The 23,339-nt window shown below is 37.1% G+C and overlaps 1 protein-coding gene across 3 annotated transcripts in view; it reads left to right on the top strand.

Moving 5' to 3' along the window:
- SLC9A9 (solute carrier family 9 member A9) overlaps nt 1–23,339 on the top strand; it is a 175,851-nt gene that overhangs the window by 74,766 nt on the left and 77,746 nt on the right. For 2 of the 3 annotated variants that reach the window (XM_015637763.2, XM_015637762.2), the window contains exons 9-10: nt 3,035–3,123; nt 21,870–21,983. In XM_015637763.2, the coding sequence (XP_015493249.1) occupies nt 3,035–3,123; nt 21,870–21,983 (203 nt within the window). The remainder of the gene's footprint in view (nt 1–3,034; nt 3,124–21,869; nt 21,984–23,339) is intronic. The other variant, XM_033516636.1, reaches the window with a different exon arrangement.

The raw sequence follows: 23,339 nt of genomic DNA, 5'->3' as shown, positions 1-23,339 counted from the left end.
TTTCCTTATAGCTAAAGAGTTCTGTGTTTGTCTCTTCAGGTACTTCTCTTTCCTTTTCAGTTAACATGTAATTGGTCATTACTCTTAAGTAACCATTTTTATGGATATTCATTACAAACAGTTTTCTCCAAGCCATTTAACTATTCATTGTGAGAGCCACGGCTGGTACATATTAAGCATTCAATTGTAGCAATTGAAATATTCCACTGCATTCCCCCAGTCTTCCCTGGAAACAGGGTATCTGGTTTCCACACTTGCATAATTGCATGGTTCAGTTCATTTATTCTTACTGCAAAATCAGATTTAAGCCATTTTATTCTTCATGACACTCTCAGTTTTCTCAGTACCCATAATTAACAGTTTCTTAGCAGTCAAAACCAGTTGATAATCACAGCTGAATTTAATAGTCAATTTTAAAAATGCAAGTCTTGACATCCTGATGATTAATAGAGAAGAAACTGCATCAGAAACTCCATTTCAGTTACTGAGCCTGGAGTTGGTGATACTTAGCAGCATTACTGTTTGGCTGTACTTTTAACTGAAATGTTTGAGCACCCCAGTGCATATTATTAATGCCTTGAGAAATTTTAAACTCACCAGATCAGTTCTGCACAACCAAATACAGTTACTGAGAAAAAAGAATCAGGTGCATTTATGAGAACAATTAGACCTCAAAAAATATAAACTTCCTGGAATGTGTCAATCTCACCACACCCCACATTATTTACCATGAAGAAAAGTCTTAGTGTAGCTAGAAAAAAAGTAAATATCAAAACAGACCTAAGAAAATAAATATAAAAAACAAAGACACACCAAAAGCTCAGTGGAATTTCTCTTAGCTAAAGAGTCAGTGCTCTGTAGAAGCAGTACAGGTAAATTTACAATATAAAGAGAACCCAGAAGCAAACAAAATGTCCACAGTGGTTTGTGGGGAAAAAACATTTATTTGTGTCCTTGTTTTCTTTCTGATGACAGCTGTCCCTTGTGCCAAATCAAATCAAAAATACTTACTCCAAACTTTTTTCATCCATCAAAGGCATATTAATGCCAGGCCTCAATTCTTCCCAGAAAAAAGAGAGGGACTTGCAAGAAAATTAGATTTTCTTGGCCAATATTTTCTTGGTTAGGAATATAAGGAGTGTCTAAAGAAAGACATGGTAAGGTAATGATTAATTTAAGTGGTATGTGAGAATTCACAGATCACACAAACACAGTCTTCCCCAAATGAAATAGTTTTAGCATTGTCTAAATTATGACTTTGGTTTGCTTCCCATATCTGTGCTGTGGTTCAGGGCAAGAGGATTTTTCACCTCCCTCAAGGGCCCTCTTGCTGCTAAAATTCAAACATTTAGAGATATGGATAAGCCTGTTAAAGAACCTGTAGAGGCAGCAGTGCTTGAGGCAACTGACACGTGTTCTGTACATTCCATTCCATTTTTCCTGGGACTCCAAAGCCTGGCTTGCTCCCATTAATGCTTTTCAAGTAGCAGATTGTTTGTATTGGGTTTGCTGTGCTAAAGGAGCAGATTCTGCCTCCTTACTGAGCCCCTTCTTGCTGACCCCATAAAGCCAGGAGAGTCACCATCCTGGAGGAGATGGAGGGAGCTTTATCCAGTTTCCAGTCCAGGACTGGAGGAACAGACTGAGATTCTTCTCACCATTCCACTTCATGCTCTTTGCTTCCAGTGGAACTGGTTTATATGTTTCACTTCATGCTTGTTTAACCCCATAAATGCCTAGAAAGCTGTAGCACAATCACATCAGAAGGATGAATAGTGCCTAAACCTGGACAGGCATCTTTCTGCTTGCTTTGTTGCCTCAGACTCATCAGTATAATGCCAGTATATGTGAGCAGCCTGGGAGCTGAAAATGATCTAGCAGAGTTTGGAGCAGCCCTTGAGGAAGCAGAACTAAAAGGCTAATTAGGGCATGCTCCTGCACAGGAGACAGTGAAGAGAAGGGCTGAAAGGCACGAGGATTAAAGCACTGTGGGGTGGATGGAGGAAAATTGTGTGTACAGGAGCCCTGGAGATGCCCAGCTCCCAGTGATGCCCCTGCTCTGTGCACACCCCACTGCAGGGTTTCAGGGAATGATGATCAGAATGGACACAAGAACCCCTGAGCTGTTGTGTAAATAATTATCTATGTAGACAAGCCCCAAGTTTAAGAAAAAAACAGAGCTTTCTTCCTCCATGGGCATTTACATATGGCTACTGGTGGACACTATTTTTGGTTTTCTGTTTTTCCCCTTATGGGGGTTCCTCCTGCATTATCTGTGTCCAGACCTAGCCATCTTATCAGCTACTTTAATCACAACACTGCACTACAGTGATGTTACTCTGTGATTCTAGTGAGTTAGGAGCAGGGCCAAAGTATTGAAAAATATCCCTATAAAACAAATTTGTTACTATTATTCCCAATAGCCCTGCTTCTCAGCCTCTCCAGACCTTCCACAAGCTGGGACTATAACCATAACATGTCTCTACAGCCACTGACCTGCCTGTTCTGGGCAGCACAGCCTGCACCTGCCAGAGCTTCACTCTCAAGCAACGTGGTGTTGTTCACCTTGACATTGTTACATGTTGTTTGTGATAAGTTACAATCAGGCACCAACTGAAAGTATTTTACCCTGTTGCAGTCATTCAGTGCCAAGTGGTCTCAAACCATTTAAATGCAACAAAATTATTTTTTCCTTCCCCATTCAGTCCCTGACAATTTTTTTTTTCAAATAGTCCAAATTCCTACATATTACAATTAGGTTAGTCCTACAGTTAAAATTACAGTCAGATTATGGTTGGATCATGCCACCATGTATTAACTGAAACAAATTTTCTACAGCCTTTGAATTTCCAAATACAGAGCAGTGGAAGTGCTATGAAAGCATGATTGTCCTTAGAACATAGATCTCAAACTTCTTTTGTTATAAAAAGCTGTTAACTTTTTTTTTAAGACTAATTTTCTTTTTTATGCAGCCTTTTACAAGCCTAAGTAAGAAAACAGAAGCATCTAACTCTGTTTTTTCTCTGAATTTCAGGTATTGTTGCTGTCCTTTTCTGTGGAGTCACACAGGCCCATTACACCTACAACAATCTGTCACCAGATTCCAAAATGAGAACCAAACAGGTAGGACATGGAAATAACTGACATTGTGTCTTACTCTGGTGTAAGGAATAACAGCTGCTAGAATACAGCTGGATGGGATTTCATTGATGCAAAGCAAGAGCCTTATGTCTTCATCAGGGGAAAGACGGGAGATCTAGCCAGGAAAACAGTGACAATTACCAGGATAAACAAAAAGTATGAGAAAATAAGAATCTGCTCTTCCTAAGAGAGCTGAAATGTCAGACAGGTATGGAGATAACAGATTATACCAACTTCCATTCAAAAATGCTTCAAAATTAAGGAAAACGAAGATCTCTAGTAAGTAAGAAGAGGTCTGAGAGATTGTATTCCAGGAGATTTTTGCAAAGGGATTGTATAAACTGCAGTCTGGCCCACTGATTTAAGCAATGACATAGTTTAATTTCTGTTTCATTAAAAATTGTCATAATTACAAAGATTTTTCTTTCCATTTTTTTCTTTCCATTGTGTTATTTAGAGTTTAGAAATGTGAAATTTGATCATCTGTTTTTTGTTTGAACAAGTGACTAGTACAATTGTAATTATTTTTTAAAGCTTGGGGCTGTTCTCAGATCTATGGCATTTCAGTGTTTAAAACACTTTTCAGCATGAGTAAGTTAGTTCTAGTTAGTTAGTAAGTTTTAGACAACCCTGCCACTACCTAGATCCTCTAAGAAATTATTTAGATACAGGTTTTTTCCCTCTTAATGTTGATTCATATGTCCCAAGAACCCCAGGTTGTAGGAAATCTATCTCCTAGAACAAAATGGAAACTTTTGGCCCAAGACTATAATTCTCATGATGCAATCTCGTACCTTTTGCAGCAATTCCTTTCTTTTAAGCATTGGAAATTTTACACAGAAAAATTCATCACTTCTTGCACATCTCAATCTAATAAAAAATCCAATTTTCTATCAAAAACAGCTTGATAGAAAAAAATACTGGCCACAGTATCAGATCAACTGTTAGAGTCTCACAGATTTTAAATCACAAATGAGTTTCTGGTCAGTAGTCCCGTAATAAAGTGTTAGCTATTGAACAGGATAAGTCTTTTCAATTGTATTTCTTCAGAGCAGTAGAAGCTGATGCTTTCAGAAAGTATTCCAGCAGAGAACTAACCTTTCTCTCATAACTATATTGTAAGGGAAGGACATTGAAATCTACTACAGAATTGTTTCTGTTTTGCAGAAAGACTGAATTACATATGCCAGTACTCCCCTTGCATATAACTTACAATTTGAATAGAAGGCTTTTTCAGGGATTCATCTGCATGTTTTAGTAATGCAGACCTTCAGAGAGAGACAGAAAAAGGCAAGGTTGTGTATTTTTAATTACCTATAAAGCTTTTCAGCTGCAGAATTAACTAATATTTTGTTTAAATGCATCCTGGTTTTATTCATGTTTATTGTGTTATTCCCTTCTATTCAACAAGTGCAGAACAAAATAATGAAAATAAACCAAATTCACCCTTGAACACACAGAAAAGGGATTAGGTGTTTCTCTGTGGAGCTATGAGTTTTATGCACACTTTCCTATTCTGTTTTTCTCTTCCCCATAAGCCCTTAATCCTCAGCCTCCTTTATGATATGGTTCAAACACTGTTGTTGAATTCCTTTGAATTCTTCTAATTTATTTTCTAATCCAAATATTACCCTTTCATATGCATCTGTTTCAGTGAGACCTGCACTGCCTCTTTCTTTCTCTCCTCCCAAGAATTCTCTTCAAGCAAATTTAATAAGCCACACACTTGGCATTCTCATAATCATATATAACTTCAGTGCATCTTCAATGAATATTGTTGCTCAGACAGTTGGCTTTGCTCCCGATCTAAGTCATTTTTATTACTCATTACTGCCTGAAATCAAGGGCTTTTCAGTTCTTTTATAGAATTATTCCAAAGCAGTCTCTCTCTTTTGTTACAATATGATAGATCTTTCAAAAAGGATTGCTGAACTGTAATGCACACGGACAAAACGGTGAGTTAAGGCTAAAGCTGAAGCTAACAAAAACCATGGAAATTAGATTTAAACTGTAAATTAGATTGCAAAATTGTGTTAGCTGTTTTTAAACAAATACTTTTCTTTACTGCTTTGCATAATTTTCTTTACATTTTTTTACTTGCTTTTAAAATTTTAGAGCTTGATGGTAAAATCCAGTAGGCAGTGATAGAGAAGGTATTTCTGACCCTGGTGCCAAGTTCTGAATTTCCCATAATATATCATCATTTGCTCAAAAAAAAATAAAAGATTTCTCTTCAGTCACTGATGTAAAATGAGAACTTATCTACAGTTCTTAAATAAAAATTTAAGAACATCTATTAAGAAGACCTGATAAAAGATGCCATGTAATTATTACTCCCCATGTATCCTTTATTATTCCATCAATCACTGTTTAAGATTCCATAAAAGAGAAATATTAGATTTCAAGTATCTGAAACTTACAGAAGTTGAAACTATAAACCAACATGAATCTTTTCACAAATAAATGAATTATTTTAACACTCTCACAAGAAAAGTAAGATAACAAAAAATTACTGAAAATAGAGGGGTTTAGATAGTTTTCATTCAATTCAATTATCCCAATTTTCATTAAGTATTTATAAACATTCTGTGTGTTTTTGCTCTCATTTCTTTTAGCATGGGTGATGTTTTATGGCAGTAATTTTAAGTCATCATCATTGAGCTGACAACCACCGTCATGATTTTAACAGTGAGATTGACCCTGCCCTCCATGGCAACAAGGTTAGGTCTAACAGAGTGCTCCTGAATTTCAGGCACTTAAAGTTTAATTTATCCAATGTATTTTTAGTGAAGGAGAAGATGAAACTGCTGGGATCTGATCGAAAGCTATTTGATTCTGAGCAGCTTTCTCCAGAATTATTTACAGCTGCTATCTCCCCTCACGTTGTGCTGCAGCCAGACAGTTGCCTCTAAATCTTGGGACACCAGAGCTCAGATTTTACATTGGACTTCAGATGTTAAGCTAGGCTGGGTTGATTTGCTCTGCTGCAAGTAAGTCCGTGGCTGAGCAGGGTGCAGTGAGATCAACAGAAATCCCTGGTTTGTTAAAAGTGGGCAGAGTGTAAATCCCCTCAGGTCACCTCTACAAAAGGATTCATGGATAAGGCTGTGTTTTCTCCAGGAAGATGACATTCCTTGCCCTGTTTTTCTCTCTCTCCTCTATCACTTTCACTCAAATGCCAAGATGAGCAGATTTTCCTAGTGGTGGAGTACTGACTAATGGCCATAAATATTATCCATTCTACTTAGGAGTTGTAACTTTTTTGGTTATGTTCCTTTAACTCGGGGGAACTGCAGCAATGAGAGTGGGGCAGGGAAATACCTCTTTTTGGTTAAGTGTGCAAGGGTATGAAGAATTCTCTTTGCAGTCAAAATAGTGTCAGCAAGTTATCATTTCTGGAAAGGGAGTTCTGAAATGCATCACCTATAGAAGAAGAGACAGGGAATTACAAGACACAGGAAAGCATGTCCAGCCACCAAGGGAGTATGACACTGCCCTGCCTGTGTCCAGTCATTCCTCAGTCTAAGATTTTTTTCTCAGGTCACCTCTGAAACAGGTGTGTCTAACTGTTGGTGAAGGTTCCCTTCTCAAATTAGTTGTAGTAGCCTTTCTAATCACATTAGGAGTTAAACAGTTACTCACCTGTTTTTAGCTCCTGAGCAAACCCATTAAGGGAGCAGCTGCCTTGGAGAGAGAGCTCCTGGCCTGATTGTTCAGCTGCACTGGGCGTGCTGTGTGCACAAGATTCCAAGTTAAGATTTCAGTGGCCCTTCACCTCCAAGGCTTAACAAAGGTGGGAGAATGAGGCAAAGATACACTGAGAGAGCTCAATGCTGCTTAACTTGTGAGTAACTTTACCAAGACATGCAGTCTCACTCAGAGGCTCGAGTAAATTGGTTTGCACTGGAGGACTTAAAGTTCAAACTGTTCTTGGGCTTTGCTCACCGATGGACATAGTGCTGATTGCTTCAAATTTTAATCTCCATACTATAAAGGAGACATGATTATCTCTGATTAATAAAAGTTACCACTTTGCAGGGGAGCAGCTTATATTTCCTGGAAATCTCTGGAAAATACATGAAGTTTTCAAAATGTTCTTAGCTCATTGATGATGAAGCTATATATCTTCCAACAAGGACAGGGATCAATTCCTACTTATTTACTATTGGATCAGAAATTAAGCTGCATTCCAAAGACACTTTGGTGTAAAAGGATTATATTTTTAAGCTTATTAATTTAATTCTAATTAATCACATTATTCAAAACAGGTTGGAAAAACAGTCATAAAACATTTTTTTAGTTTCTCAAAAACTGCAAATCAATCTTTATAGTCTCTTGACCCTAATATGTTATAGTATAATCTCAATATAGGCTTTAGACTTAGAATAGCAGAATCACTGAGGTAGGAAAAGTTCTCCAAGACCATCGAGTCCAATTGTCAACTGAATACCACAACTACTCATTTTTTGAACACTTCCAGGGATGGCAATTCCACCACTTCCCTGAGGAGCTGTTCCATCCATGATTAGGGACTCACTTTAGAAGCAAAGTAAAACACTAGAGTAAAAGTATGGCAATGGAGGTGTCCAAATCAACTGAAAGGGGAAAAGAAAATCAATTAATCAAAGGAGGGTGACCTGAATGCCAACAGACAATGTTTACTAAAAAGAGCTTTGGAGGACTAAAGGCAGAGTGTTGACTGAAGTCACTGTATCCAAATGAAGCACCATCACTGGGATCTCAACGTTCTACTGCTTTTCTGCTGGCCTATGGCTCTTGTAAACCAGTTACAAGCAGAACTACAGCCAGCACTGCAACAACAAATCTCCTTTCTCTGGATACATGATACTTACAGGATTCTCCCATCAGCTGTCTTTTGATAAGAAAATAAATAATGCACTGCAAATTCTGCTTTAGTAGCAGAACGATTTCTCCTGAGTTTGTTGTTAAAAGCACCTGCCAGGAATTGCAGCTACTGTTGATATCCTTCTGTGAGAGAAGAAGAACAGCTGGGTACAGATGGCACTGCACTGCCAACACCCAAACTGCATCTGGATTGTGAGGGTCCCACTCCAGATACCCAGCACCCATACCCAGGAGAAGCAGCCCTCTAACCTCCCAGGGAGCTGTAGCACAAAATGAAATGGTTTGATGCCTTTATCTTAAATCCTCCACAGTCACACTGGACATGTGTGTGCCCTGGGGCTTTGGTTCTGCTTTTTGTATAAGTATTTAAGAGACTAAATAAAGAGAGCTGGGTTTGGCTCTATATTACACAGACTATATTAGTTTATCTATGGTTACTGTCTACTATTTTCTGTTACCAAACACTGAGCTGTTTATAAATAATGAGTTTATACTTCTAGAAAGAAAAATACAAGCACAAATGTCAGGTTTTAATGACTCTTATAATTCAGGCTCTTAATTTATTTAAAAAAAAAAAAAAAGAGAGAGTATTTCAAGGCTGAGGAAAACCTTACTTACAGCAAAATGTCCCAGATTATTAGGATTATTAGCAAGGCAGAACTACCAAAAAATATAAAGATACACAAGTATAATTCTCATCCTTTTGAAATGAGCAGCCTAATTGACAGCTGTTGTGATTTGTTCAGCAACTCTTAGGGGAAAAATGACCTTTAAGGCACTGCAAGAGATCAGGTATTTCTACACAAATGATTGGCAGAGAGAAAGACAGAGAAAAGTTATCTCCCAGAAAGGTTACCACCAGTACCAGATTCTAATCAATCTTTGCATCTGTGCTGTGCAGGAGGAATCTGTTTTCCCAGCGCTCCACAATTGCAGTGCCTACAGGAAAATTTCATATCAGAATGGGAGGGTTATTATCTTCCAAGGTGTGTGGCTGGCTGGCTGATATGAGATAAGGTATTTGATGGCTAATCCTCTGAGAGTAAACTGGAAATTCTTTTTGACTAATGCATGGCATTCAGGTCTGGCACTCCTCAAAAATATATAAGAGGTCTTTGCCTAAAGAATCCAGTAAAGTCCAAATTCCTGATTAACATTAAATAGGTTGCATGCATGAAGCACATTTTCCCATTTAAATGGAGACTGAGTATAAAAGTTAGCTCTGATGGGCACTGTCTCATGGTCCCCTTTCTGCAGATGAACAAAAAAATCCCCAATTTCCAACCTCCTTGAACTCCTGGAAGTCCAGACTCAAAAGTAATAAAGACTGAGGCTTCAGGCAGTGCTGCTCAGGAAACAGCACAGGTGACCAACTAACAGAGCTCAATAGAAAGATCTGGAGAAGATGATCCTTTTTACAACAAGAGTCTGAAAATAAAATAGCATTTGGGAAGATTTAGTTGTACTGGAATTGCATTAGTATAGTTTTGCCCATGTTTTATCCAGTTTTTGTTAAATACTTCAGAAATTAGTAATATTAAGAAAAACCTTGCTCTTGTCTTCTCGTATTTCACCCAGATTTTTTTTTTCCTTTTTTGAGACAAGGCCTATAGCAAAAATCTTCATTTTGCATCTGTAGAAAACAATCAGGGAGAACATAGAAATGCCCCTGATTTTTTTATTTTTTTTTTTAAAAAAGAAAATGAAACACAAAAGGGTTGTAAGTACAGCATTTATCTTATGGCTATTAGGATCAGATACCTGAAACTGTAGGTAAAAACTATTGCTAATTTTGAGGTAACTAATGTATGTTGGAAACAGCACAATTCAGTCTTCTACCCTTCTTAAAGTCCAAAAGCTGGGGTCTCTGGACATTAGCTGTCATTACAGCTCCAGACTATGTACCCTGAAGAGAAGCAGCCCCTCATTCCTGTCCTGTGCTTTCCCTTCTAAGCTCCAGTTTTCCCTCCCGAGGCACTGATGAGCTCCAGCAGTGTCAGACGTGCTGGCTGAGCCCCGTGTTCCTGACTGCAGAGCCAGAGCATCTCTGCAGAGCCCCTGGCTCTGTCACAAGCAGCCTGACCTCGTTCTGCACTTGCCTTCTTTGCTCTAATTGAATATGCAGCACATGCATAGTGCTTGTAATAATTATTACTTTAAAATGGATTGCAATTGACAGGAGGTGTACAATGAATTCCAGTTCTCTGCACAGCTATTTTCTGTGTTTAGCAGAAAAAGATGAAGGTTGGAGACGTGCCAGGTGCATTGTTTGACCAGATGTACCATAAGATCTTATGGAACCCTGTAGAACAGCATAAAGCTATAAAGAAATCTAAAGCTGCTTACTGTATGGGTTTAACAAGAAGAATCATAACAACACAAGAAAATCTTGATTTCTGCAGAAGAAATTATACTACCATGTCTTTCAATCTAAATTTCTTACCAAAATCCCTCATTATCTGACTGATGTTCTTGATTACTTAACCATGCTGAAAGAATGTTAATCTACAGTCTCTTTACATGTGGCTCCCCTTAAATTTATGTGAAAATGCTGTAATTGTGTTGTCTCTTTCAGCTGTGAGCTACATGATGGATGGTAAACAGCTAGGAAACATTGCTATGAGTAAAATAATAACAGCAGACTTTATAACTCTGGTGCATCAGTAATTACCTGCATCATTTATGGTTTATACAATAAATTAGCTGCTTTCCTATCCATAATACTGAAAATATTGGGTGTCCATATACAGAAATTTTGGTAGACTATTCATTCTATACTTCATTCTGTAGTTTCCACTTTCCCTCTTTTTGTACACCTGCATTAGCAATTTCTTAACTGAGAATGTGCAGATGTTCCCTGGCCTCATTAGCTGCCATCAAGCATGTGCTCCTTTGTCATCAGCATTTTATGAGGAATATCATATTCTAGTGTCTTACACACACACACACACACACACACAGAGAATAAAGAAAAGTACTTTGGACCTATGAAGAAGAGAAATTCTCTTGAAAAGCAAAGAAAAAACATTTTCCTTCATTTTGTTTAAGCACAGAAACTGGAAAATAACACACTCAAATGTAATTCATACTCTGAAGTAACCCAGAACTGTAATGAAGCAGTATTTCTACAGGAAAGCTCATCTTGTTGAAAAATGATGTCATTTTTGATGCTGGTAGGCTAAGGAACATAATACCATATGCAAACTAGCTTCCAAATGGCTTCATTAAAATTTTTACAATCTGTTTAAACATTAAACATTTTGTTTAAATATTAATAATGATCTTAGATTGTTAAGGTTGTAGTTTACTCTTTACAGCACAGTATCAGATGCCAGCAGTTAGCTAACATATCAATTGGAATCATAACCAATAGGCCAAAATCTCATTGGCATATGGAGAAATCACTTCCAAAGTGAGACCCAGTGAAGAGAATTCTCTTTATGTATGTAGCCTGTGAAATCAAGCCCATCCTATTTCCACCCTCATAATAACAATTTTGGAATTCATGAAGAGAAAAATCAAACCAGAATCAATCTAGTCCTGGGTTAGGAACATATTCTCACATCATCAACATTTAGTGCTGAAACAGAGCAGGGTGCACTTTAATATCCCATCCTTAGAACAAATATTGTTAACTTTAGTTTGAAGTATAACTTACAGAATCTTATGTTTTTTAAAAGTTGATAATTACAACAATTCCCTCAAATTTAGTCAGTCAGAACTCCCTCATCTGAGAATTTGTGACAAGGTTAAAAAATAAAGATACAGTTCTTAAGTCTTCCTTAATTTTTCATACAGGTAAACTACTTCAGTAGAATTTTATATAATGAACCAAAGCCCTTTGACTTCAATGACATTTGCTTATGCTATAAATGAGCAAGTTCTAAATATATATAGTGATAACAAAGGTAAAAACACTCAGTCTCTTACTTAAAATATAGTTATCTCCCAATGGTAATGATTTTCTCTAGCTTGGAAATGCTGAACTTCATGTTATTGTGTTAGATTTATCAATAAGTTCTTCAGTTATAGAATAAATCTCTAGAAAAAACTGTTTTGGATTTCTGTGCATAATCCATTATACTGCTAAATTGGAATACAGTAAAATTGTACAGCATATAGGTTAAAATCTTTTTAATGTTGAAGGTATTAGTAATAGGTTCCTTAATTAGAGCCCTGTGTTGCCTTACAGTTGCATGAGTATGTGTCACCAGGTCCATAATAGCTCTTCCTGTGAGGCCTGAGTTTGGAAACACAATTAAGATGCTATTTCTGGCAAGGTTGGAGAGGCCACACTGGGATCTCTACAGAGCATTGAGTGTTCTGCTGCAAATGGGGACCGACCTCACCCCAAGCACTCTGCCTGGTTTGGGAGCTTTGCTACTTTTTTACTTTATATTGTTTTAAACAGCAGTACTTTTGCCCTGCCCAGAGAGCCTTGGGGAATGGGAGGCCATAAGGAATCTGAGCTGTTGCATGATGCCTACTGACAAAGATCCATCCTTGCAGTCTGACGTTTCTCCTTTTTAACTTGCGTGATTTTTGCATGAATGCTGATTCCTCACAATTCTCCTTCGAGGCTAATTATCTGCAAAGTTCCCTACCAGCTACAAGAACTGAACAAAAGCTTTGGTCAAAACTTTTAGAAGCATGTAGGTAACACCAGAATTCTCACAAAATAAACTGCAAGAAGAAAATAAATACATGTAAATAAGGCATTATAATAGTCTAGAGCCCTTGCCAGCATCCTGTCTTTTTAGTGACTGCACAGCTGTGTTTCCATTACACGAATAATGGATTTCCTACCTTCCAAAGAGACATTTGTACCAAATGGTAGCACAGTGCAAGACATACTAAACAGCTGACTACAGCTCATCTCTTTCTCATGGCACCGTCTGTGCACATAATTAAGGGCTAAAAAGCCCTTTGTCAAAAGTTTTCAGACTAAATGTCTAAATCATGACTAGGATTCAAATAAGTGCCCTATCTTTGCACATATTCTGGTGCCTATATACTTCCATTGTGCTACAATACTGAAATGGGGTATAGGTTTGAGGGTCTTTTTCAAGATTTTAACTTTTAATTCAGCTTTAGTCACACAAATAAAAATTGACCACTCTACACCTCCAGAGAACCTGAAAAGAGTTAGGAGTTTTGGAAAATTTTTTGGATAATTCCAAACCAACATTCAGCACCCTCAGAAGCACACACTCTTTTAGTAATTAATATTTTTCCTGTAAAAGCATTTTTCCAAGGTGCCTGATGATATGTCCCTAGTTCACCCACCTTCTGCTTTCCCACAGAATCTTACAGATGGCATTTTTAAGGTGCATTAGTATCTTTTCACTAGAGTCTGAATTTTATTTTAAATAGTCACCTGAGTTCTCAGATGTAAGTACAGTTGAAGATGTATCTTAGTGTAGCATTTTTAATTTCTTCTTGTTTTACTGTCTTTTTTATTTCCCTTTGGTGATGTCAGTAAAACATAACCAGTGAGACCACAAGCAATTTAGTAGACCTGAAAACACTGGAAATCTTTGCAATAATTTTTCCAACTGTTCATCAGCTTCTATTTTGTTTCAGCTGGAGTCAAATTATGTCTTATTTATCACATCTCCGTAGAGCACTCTAGATTACAGCTTTAAGTGTAAAGGAATGTCAGATGAGAAAAGTCACGTACTCTAATACTTTGGGGGAAAGTGTGACACACAGAACATAGCTGCTATTCACATTTCTCAGTCTTCTTGTCCAAATGAATCTCAACTCTTGAATAGAAGCCTACATCAGGAGGCAGGGAAGCTGTTTAAAGATGACTGTAGAAATGAAAAAAAAGAATTCCCCAAATTCCCACATATAGACATATTAGAGCAGTTCAGTGAGTATACTAATTCAGTATCCTGCTTCAGATACTGATATTAGAATTACAGAGTAATTGCAAATCATTCTGCCCAATGTAACTCCAGGGTGGCATTCTGCCAAGGTAATGTAGTTAAAATTTAGCTCATCAATACTAGGTCTTTAAAAAAATAAAAGGAGCTTAATATCATTAGGATCTCATTCAACACTGTCCAGAGCAAGAGCAATTCTCAGTGTGAAGATGCTCTGCCTAGGTCAGAAACTGGTAAGGCCTTGTGTCCATTCCCCTCCAGCCTCTATAAACAAAGCAGTGTAAACATGGGAAACCCTGAACAAGTAATTGTTCACAGAAATTAGACAAGTTATTTAGTAAAAACTCTTTTATCTTAGATTAGGCCCTGAATAAAAAAAAAACCAACCAAAAAACAACATGACATTAGAAAGATGCATGTGAATAACTGCTACTGCTGTCTTACTTAGGTAAAATAAAGTAATTCCTATTTTATAGCTCTAGAGCTTTATTTACAGACTTTGAAGGAAAACATTACTATTGGTAGGTTGAAGCTGCAATATCATGTCTATAAAACAGATGCAAAGGGGGCAAGTATTTGTCCTGTAGTGTCAGATTAGCAGTGAAATTGAAATCTCATAGTCATGAAGAAAAGACACCACAGACTTCAAAAGAACCTTTTGGTTTCAGTCCTGATAGGTTAAAGGCCCCCATATAAGTCACTAATTCCTAATATGTCAAAGACTAACTGAAATTCTTTCCTACATCCAAAACTTGACAATGAAGGAAACTGTTTTTAAGAACACACTTCAACAATTAGTATTAGAGTGTATTTCCTCTCAGCAAATTGAAATACAATAAATGGAACTTGTCCTCCTCAGAAACTGAATTGTTTGCAAGAGGTTAGGACTGTGGTGGCAGGTCACAGAAAAAAAAAACAAAACACACTTGAGAGGAATGAAAGGGAAAAATGAGATTTAATTTGTGTTTTAATTTTGAAAATTCAGCAGCAGTTCTTCCAATGCTAATATAGATGCAGAGATGCAAAGGATCTATTAGCTCATTGCCATTTTAAAGATAACTATATTACATTGACAACATTCCTAATTTTCTTTGATCAGAAAGAACAAGGAACATGTTTTAAAGCAACTAAGTCTTCTTTGTTACCCAAAGTTTGCTTTGGCAAAGCCACCAACTGTTTCTTTTGCTTATTTTTTTTAACCATTGTTCCATATAGCTCTTAACTCTCAGTTTATGTCCCCACTTCCACACGGTCAGTGTTTTGCCATCCCAGAAAAAACATTCCAAGAAAGCATCATTCAAGTTGTTCAGAATATGTCCTTAAGCATCGTTTTCGGTGATGTTATATTATCTTGGAATTTTTTATTCTTTTTCTTCTACACAGAGTCTATCCCCTGATTTCAACTTCATAAGAATATTTGCTTAATCCTGGACAGCACAGGCTGTTAACAGCCTCTTCATTTTCCATCACCATCATTGCTTCTATTGGGGAATGGAAGAGGCATCAATGTTCACAAAACTTTCCAAATTCAGCCTGAGCACAGTTATTCCAGTACTACCACTATTTGCTGACCAGTCAAAAGTTCTTTCTTTATCTCCCTTCAAACAATTTTCCAGCTGCACTCTATTACGCCCCATCCGGAGCAGAACCCTTCTTTAATCCTTGCAGAAAGCAGTCCAGCTAAAATAAACTTAGCCAGTTTGAACTGCAGGAATCCCTGAGAACATAATCTTGAGACAACAGAGCACTGGGGTTCTCCTTCCTTTGTGCCTGCAACATCGCACTTCAGGAATTTAAGATAAATAAGCACTTTGAAAATGGCTTTTTCTAGTTTGTGAACCAAAGAAGACCTTGGCTGACAAGCTGTAGGAGCAGCAGCACCATCCCCTCTCCTTTGGTGACACCTTCCCTTCAGGGGTCATTCTGGGGTTATTTTTAGGTACCATTTAAAGTGCTATATAATAGCAAAAGTTGGTTATGCTGCATGAAATGGAGATACCAATCTAAAAATGTTCCCTCTCTTACAAACTGGGCCACCTTGGAAAAAAAAAAATAAAAAAACTTTTCAGAAATCCCCTTTTCTAAGCAACTTAGCAAGACTAACAGCCTAGAGCTAAATCCAAATTTGATTGAAAGCAACATTTAATTGAAATGCCCAATTCTTATTGGCTGCCTAATTTTCAACATTTTTTGGTTTAAACTTCTTTTTTTAAGTGAAGACATTCAAGACATGATCATTTTAATAGCTGGATTTCCCTTTATATCTGAGGCTAACAGAATTGCTTTGCTGTTGGTGGTCAGAAGTATATTCTGTGCCAGTAGTTTATCCAGCTTCTCCCAAGCTGAGCTTTGGTGATGGTGGTGGTTATGGCTTACAGAAAGAGTAAGCCATACCATGGAAATGCAAAATATTGCTGGCCTTTCCTTCCTCTTGGTGCTACTGTTTTCCTTTATATCTTTTTCCTTTCCTATTTCTTCCTCAGGCCTTATGAATCCTTTAAACCTGCCAGATCTATAGGGAAATAGAAAGTTATTGTGTATCTTCAATAAATCTGTTGGGGTGAAATTCATTTAATTCAGTAGCAAAGCCTACTGATAAAAAAACCCAGAATTTTTCCCCAGGACATTAAAGATCCTGTAAGAACTTCTCTCTCCTACTATGTTTGCAAGTTGAGAGTCAGATATGCTTGCGTATCAAAATTAGCACCATAAACAAGTTTATATTCTATCATTAATTTGAGTTACTTTTGCTGATTCTTTCATCTAAGCATATTAAGAAATGAACATTGTATCAGTATGCTGTGAACATTCATTATAGCTGTATAAGATTTCAAACAAGTGGTTCAAATCCAAATGTTTTTCCCATTTTGAAAACTCTAATCAGAAGAGAAATTAAATAAAGCAATTAGGTTATAATAAAGGCTTCTGTAATCTCAGGAAAATTTTGGTAGTTTGAATTCTCACTGCATTTTAATTCAAAAGAGTTAAGGAAAAACAATTTTCATCAATTATTAATTTATCAATATCCTTGAATTTGTGGGATATTTTGATATCTGTGATCTAATTAAATAGCATTATTCAAAGATAATAAATTTTATAAACATCACTTAACATTGACTTCTGCAGTTTTTAATAGCTCTGCCACCTTTAGATCTCTCTTAAATGCATAATCAGTTTTACATTCTAGCTTCCTAGCTGCTGTTGGACTGTGGAAACTCTCCCTGTTTTGTTGCAAGAATATATCACAGTAGGGTGCACCCCCCAGACACATGACATTTCCCATGTTTTTAGCAAAATCAGTCCAACTACAGAAGCCCTGCAGGTACCTGCAAGAGGTGGATGACATTCCTTCAGCAGATTTTAAATCAAGTGAACAAATGCAATATTGCCATCAATGATTAAAATTCACTAAATTTTGCTGGAAGGAACTCCAGGATGTAACTCAGCTTCTACCCAATACCTCCATGCTAATGTTATTCCCTCAAGAGGAAAGAATGCTGTTTGTCATTCTGCTTTTATCCAGTCCTGTTATACTAACTTTATTCCCTTGAGATGAGAAATGTTCCTTAAAATATCAGTATTTGAAAAATCTTACATTGTTCTGTCTCCCCAGCCACCAGGGGACTTTGGCATAGATTATGTTCATTTTCTCCTTCTGATGGTCCTTTAAGGAATTCTATTTTTGTTGCAGATGAGATTGGTACTTAGTGTGTTCATCTTCCAGGTGCACTAATTACTTACCTAGATAATCTCTCTAACACTCAGTGAAAATATAAGTAGTTCTAGAAAATAAATCAAGTTGCAAAAGCCATTCTGGCATAATTTACTGTTCTGGTTGGCTGGAACTTTACTGTGGGGGTGGAGGAAAGGAAGGAGAGGGAAAAAGAATGTGCTTTCTTTATCTCACTGAAAAGATAAAACTAATACAGTTTTTATATCATATAATTTTTTTCATTTGAGTTAAAATAAAACATTGGTGTAAGATAAACCCATTGGTTGCAGCAAGGCCTAAGGTACAGGTAGCCTGGACTGATTTCTCCTTCTGCCAGTGAGAACTGAACTGAAAGTTCATTTTCCAGAACAATGTCCCAGCTTAAAATGGAATTTCTTGCACATCTCTCTTAGTACTTACAACAGCTGAGAGTAATAGAAAAGTGAAGCATATTTCATGAATGATGTGTTTTTAAATACATAAACATCATGTCAATTTTGATACAAATCTTTTGTAATAACCACTACTTACAGAGGAAATTACCAAAGCAAAGCAAATACCATTTTCAGTAATTCACTGAGCTAAACAGCTAAACCAAGTGCCTGGATTAGTTCTGAACCGGTGTTCTTAAAATTAATACTCCACTCTGCAATGTGTTGACATTGGTGATTTATTACAGCTCTTACATTAAAAGTATAAGCAGATTTATAAACTTTGTGGAGAGTTAGAAATGCCACATTACAAATGAGGGGTTTTAGTTTAATAAAGATGTCTTATTGCTGTGTGTATATTAAAATGTTTTTTTCCTGTGAAAACTAATAGTGGCATATAAGAACTTTATGCCAATTTCATTTAGAGTGGAAAGAGCTTGATTGTCTGTGTGGGTGACAAGGGAAGGGAATTTATGATTATTAAAATATATTTCCAAACACTCAGTATCCAGGATTTCAATCCTAACTTTTTCTTCCCACAAAAGTAATCCCTCTTGCAAGTACAGATATTCAAAATATTGGGAATTTTTGAGTGGCATTTAATCATCCCATGGACCTGGCTCATGGCCCATCAGACAAGGGAGGATATCACCCAGAGCCTACTGTGTATGGTGCAACTCCTTGGCTGACCCAGGAATTCTTAAATTCCAGTTGAAAGCCTATTGCTCCCATTTTTCTACTTCTCATCAAAAGGTCTTGACATCTCTTATTTAAAAAAACGACAGAAATATTTGACTGAAAGGCATGACAATTTGGGGAAATGCTCCTATGGAAGCTGTTTCTTAACATGGTTTTCAGAAGATCTCTTTAGAAGAAATTGTTTTGCTCTGAAGGGATTTATGCTGCACAGCACTGACAGTTCAGTGCTAAATGGAATCTCTCCATGGGCTCTGTATTACTGTTGAACAAAGCACAGAAGCTGAACACTAAATAAAACACTACGCTTAAATACACGAATAAAAGTAAAGTCAGGAGAACAGCCGGTAATTTTTATGTTATATCAGCAAGTGTCATGTTCCAAGAAAAGGCATTCAGGTAACATCTCTTATGACAATAACTAGTTCTGAAGCAGTTGTTTTATTTAATTTTTTCTAACTCATGCTGAGAAATTTGAATAAGTAGCAGTCAGTGAATAAATGTGTCATGTGAGTAAGTGATAGACTTTTAAAAGAAGAGAGAAAACTATGTGGAGAACACAAATGGTTCAGAATGAAGCTAAAAAGCTACTTTTACCATTTTAAGGAGCTGAATCTTTGATAAAAGAACATATCATGGCTGTGCCTGGAATAGGAAGGAGTGGAGCCTGCTCTAAATTAGCTATTGAAATAACGCCTGGATTTTTGCTACACAAAGGAAGAAAAGTAGTCTGGATTTAATCTTCTAGCAAGCAAGCCCATGCTCTGATAGTGAAAGATCAGAATACAGAGAAACTAGAGATAAGAGAAAAAAAAAATCACAGTTCAGCAAAGCCACACACACACATTAAAAAAAATCTAAAAAAATATTTTGATTATATTTGGTCTCGCAAAAAGAAATAAAGAAATTCAATTGATGTCCAGCAATACAATTCCAGCATGGGCAGTATCTGACACAGATGCTGTGGCTACAAATGTTACATCCACTGTGAACAGAGACCAAGGAAATCACCAGGCCTCTGCTGTGGAATACGACACATTCACCCAGACCAAAGGAAAAATGTGTTGTCCATGTCGAGTGCAAACACCCAGAAAAGAATGAGGGATCTTTTTCTCTTTAACAATCATTTACTGAAATCAGCCTGGAAGTTTGAAGTAGGAGGAAGCAGGATGCACGTAGTGAGAAGACGGAGGAAAAGTTACAGGGAAATGAAAAAGATGCAATAAGCTGGATTTGCAAGAAACCCATAAAGATTGTGTCTTGATCAGATTGCTGGGAGACAAGGGGTGTGAAGTTTAAAATCAGCTACACCAGGAAAGCACTTCAGGCAAGAGTAAAAACTTGAATTTAATAAGATTGCTGAGAAAAAGTATAGAACAAAGGCAATGATATAGAAAAAAAAAAATCTCTTTTCCTCCAAAAAATATATACTACCAGAAGTTTTGAAGACACAAGAAATGAAATTTAAGAATTTCTGTTTCTAAAATGCGACAATAGTGCATCTACTTTAAATTTTTTTGAGTCTTGAATGAGATTTTCTAAATGAAAAATGAAATATCATTCAGCTTTAAAACCTGTGGAGTACTTTATCTCATCCCAACAATTAAAGTATGCAGTTGTAGCTCCTCATAGCAATATCCTTCCCTCACTAGGTTTTCATATAAACACAGATATCTATTTTGTAGAAATGTAGATCCTGTCATGGCCCTCCTGATACATTTGTCTATTGTTTCAAACAATACATCAGATGATATTCCCACATAGACATGGAATCACGTTTGCTCCCAGTGGAAATGGAAGAATTTATCATAATTTCTATGGGACACAAAATCCCATACTTGGAAGTATTTGACAGCTGGTTTCTCTCATCTAAACTTAATTCTCATACATTTATTATCTTAAAAAACATATAAGACTGCTAAGCTGCAAATATTTTTTGTGTTTATTTTCATGTTGTTCAGTATTGAAGCACAAAATGAGGGCTATGGAATGTGTCCTTGGGATAATTGATGGGGCTGCCAAGGGATCCAAAATATCCTCCCATATACTAATGGGTTGTATGCCATTTTGCTTCTCAAATTTGTTTTAATGGTTGTGACAGCTCTCATTTTTCCTTTGTTAAATCTTAGTGACTTTTACTGGATATTTATTTTTAGAAGCACAAACATATTACAAAAAATACATAAGCCCATTGAGGATGAATAAACCATCTCCATAGTAACCTTCTGGATAGTGATGTATGGCTGGTTGCAGACAGACTGACAAACTTCAGTCCTAACTCCACATCAAGATTTGTTGGCATAGAATCCTGAGCTCAAAAGTGACTTCAGAAGTGAAATACCCCTTTTTTTCTCTGTGGAAATTTGGCAGCAATGATCAATTTTTTCCAGATGTGGTTAAATAGGAAAATTTATTTTATTAGTTTTAATATAATCAGTTGCAAATACAATCAAGAACATCCCCTCAAGGCAAATGAATATTGTGGCTTTGTTTGTTTTTTCACAGAAGAAATTCTACCCTACTCATGTACTTTAAGCTTATTTTATAATACCTTTAAATTATATTTTAAATAGTTTGGTTTAAAATGAGTACTGAGATTGATGTCCATACAGTGCAATAAGAGTTTACATCTGCAGGATAATATTCACACTAGTAAGAAAGACTGTGCTATATTTTAAAGGGGCAGGTTCTTAAATGTCCATTTGGGAATTTTTTTTCTCTCTAGGCTTTAATGTACCCATACCCAGGACTGCATTATGCACAGCCACTTGTGTAACCAGGAGCCATTTCCAGGCTCACCCCTGTAAACATGAGTGAAGCTAATTTCCCTCAGCTTCCTTGCAGTTTGCATTGAAGCTCATATAACTTACTTGCTGTTTATGTATTTTACTGGTTGTCTATGTCAAGCTTTCATATACAAATCAGAGAAAAACATGCAAGCAACTATGATTTTTCAAGCTATAAGACACCTTGTTATAGTGTATAGCAAATTAGGTGGGTTTAAAATCCACCCTTGAAATAGCAGCAATTTCTGTTCCTTTCATCTAAACAGTTCTGTATTCCAAGGGAACTTGGGATAATCAGTAGTTTGCTGTAGACATGAGTCATAATTATGTTCTTTCTTTCTCATTAAAGTTGTTCGAGTTCATGAATTTTTTGGCTGAGAATGTCATCTTCTGTTACATGGGACTTGCGCTATTTACATTTCAAAATCACATCTTCAATCCTCTTTTCATATTTGGTGCACTTGTATCCTTTGCTTTAAAGAAGTACATATCTCTGTACATGTGTGTGTGTGTATCCATGTAAAAAGAATGCATGTTCCATGTGAAAAAAAAGAAGTCAACAAGGAAGTCAATCATTTCCTTGAATACTAAAGATCATTTTTTGTCTATTCCAAGTCATCTATTACCTATATCCCAATAACTGCCCCAGTACATATTCTTTGGACAGTTGCTGGTTTGCTCCTCTGCTACAGACAAATAGCTTTAAACCAGCTGGGGAACTTTTGCCAATGGTTTACAGGTGGGGTGGGAAGTTGGGCTAAGTATTAGGACATATCTGTGGGGACAGGTGCAACACAAAACCTTTTTTCCTGTCTGGAGCCAGTGCAGATTCACAAACTGGAGAGCTGCCTCCAGACACATGTGTGCCTTAAACAGGACTTCCCCAAAACTACTTAAATGATAAGAAGTCCTTAATCACACAGTTCCGTTTTGCTTAAATCTTTCCTTCTTTATACTTGATATCAAGTATACATGGAATCACTTACACCATCACGTGCCTAAGAGACTGGTAAGAAAAGCTCTGTCTTTAATTCTGCCATGGTTTCTCAACAATTATTACTTGTACAGTAATATAGATTCTTTTCACACTGACAATTTATACTATGTTTTCTTTTTTTTGGCTCAGAGCCGCAGCCCTCTGCTTATCACTTTTAAATGGACTGTAATAGCTTTGAAAGTTGGGAGCATAGTGTTTATGTGCAGTAATTTCTATATGTCATTTCAAAATGAGCAGCCTGAGCATCCTCCCGAACCATGGGGCTGCCTGAGCATCCTCCCAAACCATGGGGCTACATGAGCATCCTCCCAAACCATGGGACTGGCCTGAACATCCTCCCAAACCATGGGGCTGCGTGAGCATCCTCCCAAACCATGGAGCTGCGTGAGCATCCTCCCAAGCCATGGGGTGCCTGAGCATCCTCCCAAACCATGGGGCTGCCTGAGCATCCTCCCAAGCCATGGGGCTGCCTGAGCATCCTCCCAAGCCGTGGGGCTGCAGGCAGCTCTGGGTGCAGCCACTGGGACACAGACATCACCTCTCAAACTCTTCACTGGTCCCCAGCTTGTGGCGTGTCTCAGGCTGGGAGTGCCGTGACTGAGCTACAAGACAAGGGGAGGGCACAAACGTGCAAATGTGCAAAAAACATATATAAAGAGCTCTGACTGCCTTTCTTTAAACCTGATAATGACCTCGTGTTTTTAATTAAGGCAACTTCTGGGACAGTTCCACAGTTCCACATAAAGAACTTCATCAGAAGAAACTTCTCAGTGAAGGGGAAGAAAAGGCAAAAAATGCTGGGTATAGACAATATGAATTGCC

This window comes from Parus major, chromosome 9 (assembly GCF_001522545.3).
Source record: "Parus major isolate Abel chromosome 9, Parus_major1.1, whole genome shotgun sequence".
Taxonomy (NCBI): Eukaryota; Metazoa; Chordata; class Aves; order Passeriformes; family Paridae; genus Parus; species Parus major.
Note: the sequence above shows the minus strand (reverse complement) of the source record. Positions and strands in the feature narration are given on the sequence as shown.